This window comes from Lupinus angustifolius, unplaced genomic scaffold, assembly GCF_001865875.1.
Source record: "Lupinus angustifolius cultivar Tanjil unplaced genomic scaffold, LupAngTanjil_v1.0 Scaffold_243_15, whole genome shotgun sequence".
Taxonomy (NCBI): domain Eukaryota; kingdom Viridiplantae; phylum Streptophyta; class Magnoliopsida; order Fabales; family Fabaceae; genus Lupinus; species Lupinus angustifolius.
In genome coordinates, this window is record NW_017727214.1 from 8,306 (window position 1) to 16,950 (window position 8,645).

Sequence of the window (8,645 nt, forward strand, 5' to 3'; positions counted from 1 at the left end):
ATAAACGTTCATGTTTGATAATCACCGACTTTATAAAAATAATAAAAATAAATAGTAAAAGAGTAAATTACATTGACATCCCCTGAGTTTTAGTGAAATTACATAAACCACCCATCACTTTTCTACATCTACACAAACCTCCCATAATTTTTATATTTTCATTACATTGACCACCCATGCATAAGAAGTAAGTGTAATCTTTTAAACAAAAAATGTGATAAATAGACAAGTCTAAATAATATACAAATCAATGTATCTTTATTATTTTTTGTTACAAAATGCATCAACAATTCTAAAGAAATATTATTTAAACCACTCTTATAATATAGTGTAACGAACCAAAAATAATAAAGAAATATTGACTCATATATTATTTGGACTTGTCTCCACAATATATCATGTTTTGTTTAACTTAATTGCATTTATCACATTTTTTGTTTAAAAGATTACACTTATTTCTTATGAAGGGGTGGTCAGTGTAATAAAGTATAAAAATTAGGGGAGGTTTGTGTAGGTGTAAAAAAGTGAGAAGTAGTTTGTGTAGGTGTAAAAAAGTGAGGGGTAGTTTGTGTAATTTTACTAAAACTCAGGGGGTGTCAATATAATTTACTCATAGTAAAATTATATATTGAATATATAAATATTTATACTGACTGACATAATTCTTAAACTTGAAACCAAAGATGAAAAATTAAAATTTTAAGAAATCATGTAACATCTTGAATATATTCTACCACATCATAATGAAATAATTTTGTATATATTCTAACACGTCTAAGTGACCAAATTGAATTTTTCTCTTGGCTAAACACATAACTCATAGAAAAATTGAATTTGTCGTCACAAAAGAAGATGACAACTCAAGGAAATGTTGGGGGCCGAAATTTGGCCCTAGAAAACATGTAACCCAAACCTAAGCACACTACCCAAATTCCCATATCAAAGGTCCTCCTTAGCACTTCTAGATCCATCTCCAAAGCTTCTTCTACTTCTGGATTCACATCAACCCAACCATCATCATCATCATCAATATAACTATTATTATCAACACAAAAAAGCTCTTCATCTTCTGGAATATCCTCCAACCTCAAGTTTTTCATCCCTTGCTTGTTCCTCACCATAGGCTTAGTCTCTTTATCATTGACCTTGTCAATGAACCCCACGTGTCTATACAATGAAATATGGGAATCTGTGAACGTGAATGGATCAATAACTTCATGATCATAACCATAATAATTGGTTGACCTACACATAATGGTAGTAGTGGTTTCAAAAGTTAAAGTTTAAGATGGGTGTGACCTATGTGTATTGTATATGTAGTTGTGAGGGAAATGGGTGAGAAAGAAACAGGCTTATTTATTTGTTGTAAGGAGAGAGTGCCCCTAGTTTTTAAGAGCCCCTGCCCATAGGCCTAGGGTAAGACCCGCCCATTGTTTTCTGGGGAATGATTGGGTTGCACTCTGATTTAGTCAACGTGTATATTTGAGAGCACACAGATTTGATGGTGTACAACGTGTCGTGATGAACAAAAGACAGCACATAGTTTTATGTTTTTTTCTTCTTGAAAGGAGTGGAGTTGTACTGTATAATTATTGCATATAAGAGTTAGGAATGGCAACTAGCGATGAGGTTGGGTTTGTGCATTATCAAACTCGAACTTGAAATTTAAAATTTGAATCCGAATTCAATGACGTTAAAAATAAAGATATCATCCTTGAACTCATTGATTTTGGGTAACCCGAATCCGATAAAAAACATGTAAATAATAATTATACTAAAGAAAGTACAATATCATTTTTGTTTCATTTTTCTCTAGCATTTTATTTTCTCTTGTATTATTTCATTTCTTTTATATTTGAAGAGCCAATAATATGTAAAGTAAAATTAAAAATTAAAAATAATTGACTCATGATAGAACTTAAATTTTTAAATTGAATTACATTATTTTAGGGGAGGTTCAGGGTTTGGTCTTTGTTCTACCAAACCCAAACCAAAAAATTAAACACGGATAAAACCTGAACCCGATCTCGAATTCAATCACATCAGATTTTCCCCATTAAATTCGGGTTGGTTTAAGCGAATATCCACATGTATGATTTTCATTATCATCTATAATAAGAACCTTCCAAAGGGTTGCACACAAAGCTTTGTGGAATTATTATTGGAAAGATATGGTTGTGATTTGATGAAAATTTTATTTAAATAAAAAACTAATAATTAATATTTTCCGATAAATTGTAATATATATGTGGTAAATAGATAATATGGATCATAATGGATGAATCAAAAATTAACATCAATCTATATAAATCAACTTAATTTATATTTTAAATTATCCAATTAATTCATATCTTATTAATGGATTTCAATCCACTCAATTCATCCATGATTCTGTTTTAATGGATTTGATAAATATCCTACCTATTTGATTTTTTAATTCGAACTAAAAATACTTTAGAAGAAAATCATTTGTCAAAACCATTATTTCAACGTCTTTTTTTCATTTTAAAAAAATTAATTTTGTTCAGAAACACTTTAAAAAATATTTTTTGAACTTTTTAAAATAAAAACTTACAGTACTCTACAAGCATGTGACATTTAAGATTATACTTATAAAGTTTTTAGTAGATATTTGTATATGTTTTGTATTTTATAATAAACTATTATTAATAACCACATATGCATGTCCTAGGATTATATCAATTTAATAAAAAAACCAAAATGAAAGTGAAAAGCACTACAAGAATGTAAGAGTTGAGATACTAAATGAAATTGAAAAATAAAAAAAATACCATTTTCAATGTTTGATTTTTGGATAGATATTATATATCCAAATGAATATATTAATAGATATTTGTTAGAATAATTGGTGGATTCAAATTCATCCATTACTAAAATTATGTATTAGATTATATCCATTAGCTCTAATGAATAAAATTGTATAAATTTATTTTTCTTAAATTTAGATAAATTGTGGATAATTTTATCACCTCTAATAAGTGGTGACAAACTCTTATAAGTGAGCAGGCGTGTCCCTAATAACGCAGGAGCTTAAAATGTGGAAGTATTAAAATTTCTACATTTCCAATAATTTTTATAATTATTTTCATACTATTTTATTATTTTAATCACAGTGATAATTATTATGTATTGTATGTTGTTGGATTTGTAGAAAATGTAAGATAAGACTACAAAATAAGAGGCAGTCAATTAGTTTTCTAGTTTTTCTACGCTTAATATAAATTTTTGAAATTTAGAAAAATGTTAGGGTAGAGTTGCAGCAGAATACATAAGTATCCAAAAATCAAGTAGAAAAACATAAATGAGTATAAGGAAAAAGATACAACAAGATTTATCATGGTTCACCTTCTAGTTCACCGAATGTTACATTCAGTCATCTTGCAATCACAAGAGATTTTACTATGATAAAATGTCAATCATTACAAATCTCACCCTAATACTTTGTCTCTGATTACACTCATCAAATCTCACCTTTTAGAAGTACACCACTTCTAAAATCAGTCATTCCCTTTGACCACACCTTATGGTGAAATATACAGAAAAATGATAATGAAGAACTTTGTTTCTAGGGCTAGGATTTATAAGTATATATAGAAATGTAATACCTAATCCTTGTATGTCAATCACCAGAAGTGTAATACAAATGCTCAAGTGTTTAAATATATAAAACTTGGAAGAAAACACTTGAAAATAACTCAAAATTCAGAAAGTTTTCAATAAGTTGTTTCCTGACTTGTATGAATGATTGTATAAAATATCGTCTGATTGATGTTTTTCGAAATTGAATGCCTAGTGCCTACAAATAGGCTTCAAACCAGCCAACATGCCCATACATGAAAGTAAGAATGGATTGGAGTGACATCCATTCGTTTTGGGAGAAGCAATTTCAGTTTGAATTTGAAAAACTACTATAACAACTATGAGTAATCAATTACTAGAGGTGGGTAATCAGGTACCAAAAGTTTTTGTTCGGTTGAGTAATCAGTTACTCTAGTTTATTTTTGTTTGATAACCTGTTACGCAGTTTGGGTAATCGATTACTCTATCATAGTAACTCATTACTTAATTCGAGTAATCCGTTACTCAACTTTTTGAAATTTTAAGTTCACTTTTTAAACCAAGTTTCATATTTTTTAAAAGATTTCCTATGAGCATTTGGTGATATTTAAAATAAATGATATTAAGATATAATTACCTATCTTATAAAGCTAATAAGTCTTGATCTTGTGTTGAACAAGCTTCAAAGTCTTCAATCCATTTACTTCTTATTGTGATGTTGATATTTTCATCAAAACCGAGTGAAGGACATGAACAAGATCTTCTTCATAATAAATAAAATTAGTTTTTTATTAGGCTCGTAAAATATATGCTTAGAATTTCTTAACCTAATTAATAATCCATATTAATTATTTGCCAAATTTTTAAATGGGACAAGTATATCTTATGCAAATTAAAAAAATTATATGAGTAGGATTTTGTTAAATATATAAGAAAATTTGACTCATGTTTTTTAAGGTTGTGTAAGTTAGTTGATAATCAATATAAAATTTTATCAAATCTTTATGATAATGAATAATGATTTGATAATGTTAATGCTAGGTCGTTGCTCACAAGTAACACACTATATCACCCATGTATAGTGTAAAACAATAAAGGTCATTGTCGAAGTTGGTAAAACAAATACATAAGGGGGAGAATTATTATTTGTTAAGATTGTAAAGTTATTCCTTAGTAAACTTATTTCGTAAGAAAACATAAAGTGATATAAAAAATAAACAGTTTTGAAAATATTAACATACAATAAATTTGTTCTTATGAAGAATATCTTGCTCCTAACCTTAACACAGTTTTGATGAAGACACGAAAATCACCGAAAAGAAGAAAAATGAAGAAGACCTTGAAGATATTGAAGACAAACTTTCGAAGATCAAGATTTTTATAGTCTTCTTAGATATGTACTTCTAACCCAAGTCTTTTAATTATGTTTAGGCATAATGGTCAAATGAAAATCTTTTTGAAATCATATTAAAACTTGGAATCAAATGAACTTAATTTTCAAAAAGCTAAGTAATAAGTTACTTGACCTGAGTAACAGGTTACTAGACCTAAGTAACAAGTTATTTGAACTTAGTAATAGGTTAACGGGACTGAGTAACAAGTTACTCAATCTGAATAACATGTTACTCAGTATGAGTAACAGGCTACTCAGTATGAGTAACAGGCTACTCAGTATGAGTAACAGGCTACTCAGTATGAGTAACAAGTTATCCAATATTTTTAACTTAGAGTAACCAATTATTCAACGGGAGTAACTGATTACTCAGTTGGAAAGAAAGTTTGGGTAATCGATTACCCAATGTAGTAATCATTTATTGAGAGTTGTTACACTAGATTTTCAAATCCAAGTTAAACAACTTTCATCCAAAACGAGTGGGTTTCATTCCAATCGACTTCTACCTTCACTTAGGAATATGATGGCTGGTTGGAAACCTATTTAACGACACTTACTCTCAAATTCGAACACCAACTTTACAAAATAACTTTCATACACTTTCACAATAACTTTCATACACTTTCACAATAACTTTCATACACTTAGTTCTTGCAACTTTGAGTTTTAACTTTTAGAATTTTTTCTGAAGTTGTATTTAAGTGTTTTTCTATGTTTTCATATACTAAAATATTTGAGCATTGTGTATTAATCATATGTGAAAGATCATTAGAATTGTAAGTTTAGAATTATTATATCATCTAAGAAATCTTCGCCCTAGTCATATTCTTCAATCATTTGTAAAGTGCTATAAACTTTTCACAATAGAGTGTGGCGAAAAAGGGGAGAATGAAACTTAAAAGATGTCTTATTCTTAGTGGTGAGATTGTGGTGAGTGTGTATTGTACTCACAATCCCATGATGAGATTTCTACTTACAACTCATCAAATCAATAAAACTGATGTATCTATACTCTTCTCTTTAAAAAAAATTTACTTTAATTTTATGCAACTATATTCCGCTGCACTATACTTACATTTTGAAGTTGCGAAAAATTATCAATTGTGAATAAAACATTTCACCCCTTCTTAGTTTGCTATCTGATTCTTACATTTGTCACTAAAGCTTAGGTTGCGTAAGATACTCCCTAAACCCTATACTCTAAGATGACCTCTATATCTATTTTGGGAGAAGATTCCAACATCAATCGCCCTCCATGTTTTTTGGAGAATGCTATGATTTCTAGAAGATTAGAATGATAATATTTATAGAATTTCATGATCTTGATAGCTGGAATGCGATTGAAGAAGAGTCTTATGTACCATTTGTTGTGACTAATGGTGTGAGGGAAACAAAACCAAAATCTATCTGGAATGACGAGGATAAGAAAAAGGTGCAATATGACATTAAAGCCAAAAACATCATGACTTCATCTTTTAGCGTAAAGGCTAAAGGCTTTGAATGCCTCATTCTTATGTACTAAGAAGAGAGTCCAGGTATATCTAGAAAAATCGTCCACTATAACTAGAGCATAATAATTTCCACCAAAACTTTTTATCCTTGAGGGACCATATAAATCCATATGAAGTAATTGTAATGGTCTATCGGAAGAAACCATGTGCTTTGGTTTGAAAGAAGTTTTTGTTTGTTTACCCATTTGACAAGCACTACAGAGTTTGTCTTTAACAAACTTCATTTTGGGTAAACCGACAACTAAATCTTTCTTAATAAGTTTATTCAAATGTTCCATGTGGATGTGAGCAATTCTTCTATGCCAAAGTCATGCATCATGATTATCATTTGCTACTAAACATGTTATAGGTAAAGCAGAATTCATGTCAATCATATAAATATTATTTATTCTCTTACCGATAAGTTTAGAATTATCCTTACTTTCAATGATGCATTTATCTAGGGCCACATGAAATCCTTTGTCGCATAATTGACTTATGCTTAGAAGGTTATGTTTAAGTCCTTCAACATATAATACACCTTCTATAGTTGTTGATGGTGGCTTTCCAATTCTACCAACTCCAAGAATTCTTCCCTTGTTGTTGTCACCATATGTGACATATCCTTTGTCCCTTGGAGTTAGGATAGAGAATTTAATTTTATCGCCCGTCATGTGTTTTGAGCAGCCGCTATCCAGGTTACCATAAATTGCAGGCGGCTCTCATGTTTTCCTACAAAATAAATTAAGTTTTGTTAGGTATCCAATATTCTTTGGATCCTAGTTGGTTTGTACCTTTCTCGACCCATTTAAATTTTCCTAGGGGTACACCATATTTTCTAATCATGCATGTGTTTGGTGCATGCCCATAAATTTTACAATATGTACATATGGGTTGTTGAAAGTGTGTTCTAGATTTTTCAAATGTATGAATACTTTCCTTTTGAAAGTTTATTTTCTTTTGGACACTTGGTTTCTTGAAACCATGGCTTTTTGAATAGCCAAGACCTCTTCGGTTTGTTGAGTGTCTTTGATTATTGATAATCTTTTCTAAGTTTTTACCACTTTTGTTTAGTTTATTAATTTCGAGACTTAATGTTAATACTTTCTTTTCAAGAGTTATGCAGTTTTGGAAAGAGGAAGAAGAAGATTTGTTTCTAAATGCATCTAATTCAGATTTTTGTTTTAGAAACATTTTTGACAACTTAACATATTCATCATGTAAATCACTAAATGCACATTTCGGAAGAAGAAAATATTTTAGAGTCGTTTACCTCTTCATCATCAGAATGATGAGATGCCATAAGTGATATATGTGCTTGCTCTTCGTTTTCTATTTCGGATGCAGAACTTGTATCATTGTCTTCCCAAAAAATGTATGATCTTCGTCTAGTCTTTACATCATTCTTTCCTTTGAAGGAACCCTTTTTCAAGTTTGGACAATCCATCTTCATGTGACCGGGTTTGCCACATTCAAAACATGTAAAGTTTTGACTTGAGGTGGAGGCATCATTGCTTTTGGCGAATTTTCTTACTTGACTTGTTTTTGCGCCTTTGTTCCTTTTTAGGAACTTGCTGAATTTCTTTACGAAGAGACTTATATCTTCCGTATCATCTTTTTCTGTTTCATCTCCAAATGAGTCATATCTATCCACTTTTTCCTTTAGAGAAATATTTTTCTTCTTCTTTTCTTGCTCCTCGTGTTGATCAAGTTGACTAAGTTCTAGTTCGTGTTCCTGCAATTTACCAAACAAAGCAGTCAAAGACATTTTAGATAAACTTTTCTTTTCAGAGATTGCAGTTACCTTTGGTTGCCATATTCTGGTGAGTGATCTAAGAACTTTTAAGTTTAAGTCACTATTTGATAAAACTTTGCCAAGTGCAAGAAGGTCATTGGTAAGATGAGTGAACCTTTTTTGTAGATCAAGAATCTTCTCTCCAGGCTTCATGCGAAACATTTTGTATTCCTGGGAAAGAGTGTTGAGTCTTGATCTTTTTACTTCCTTTGTTCCTTCGTGTGTGGTCTCTAGAGTATCCCACATTTCTTTTGCATATTTACAATTTGATACTCTAAAGAATTCATCAATACCAAGAGCTGAGGTGAGAATATTCTTTGCTTTTAAATCATATTGTACCTTCTTTTTATCTTCATCATTCCATGATGATTTTGGCTTTATTTCTCTT

The 8,645-nt window shown here is 30.2% G+C and overlaps 1 protein-coding gene across 1 annotated transcript; it reads right to left on the reverse strand.

Moving 5' to 3' along the window:
- Positions 1-740: 740 nt before the first annotated feature.
- Positions 741-1,437, reverse strand: LOC109340750. Its single transcript, XM_019578481.1, has one exon. The coding sequence runs from the start codon at positions 1,251-1,253 to the stop codon at positions 861-863; it is 393 nt and encodes a 130-aa protein (XP_019434026.1). The 5' UTR covers positions 1,254-1,437; the 3' UTR covers positions 741-860.
- Positions 1,438-8,645: the final 7,208 nt, after the last annotated feature.

Excerpts from the sequence above, each read along its gene's own strand:
- LOC109340750 (XM_019578481.1), bottom strand. The coding sequence starts at position 1,253 with ATGTGTAGGTCAACCAATTATTATGGTTATGATCATGAAGTTATTGAT.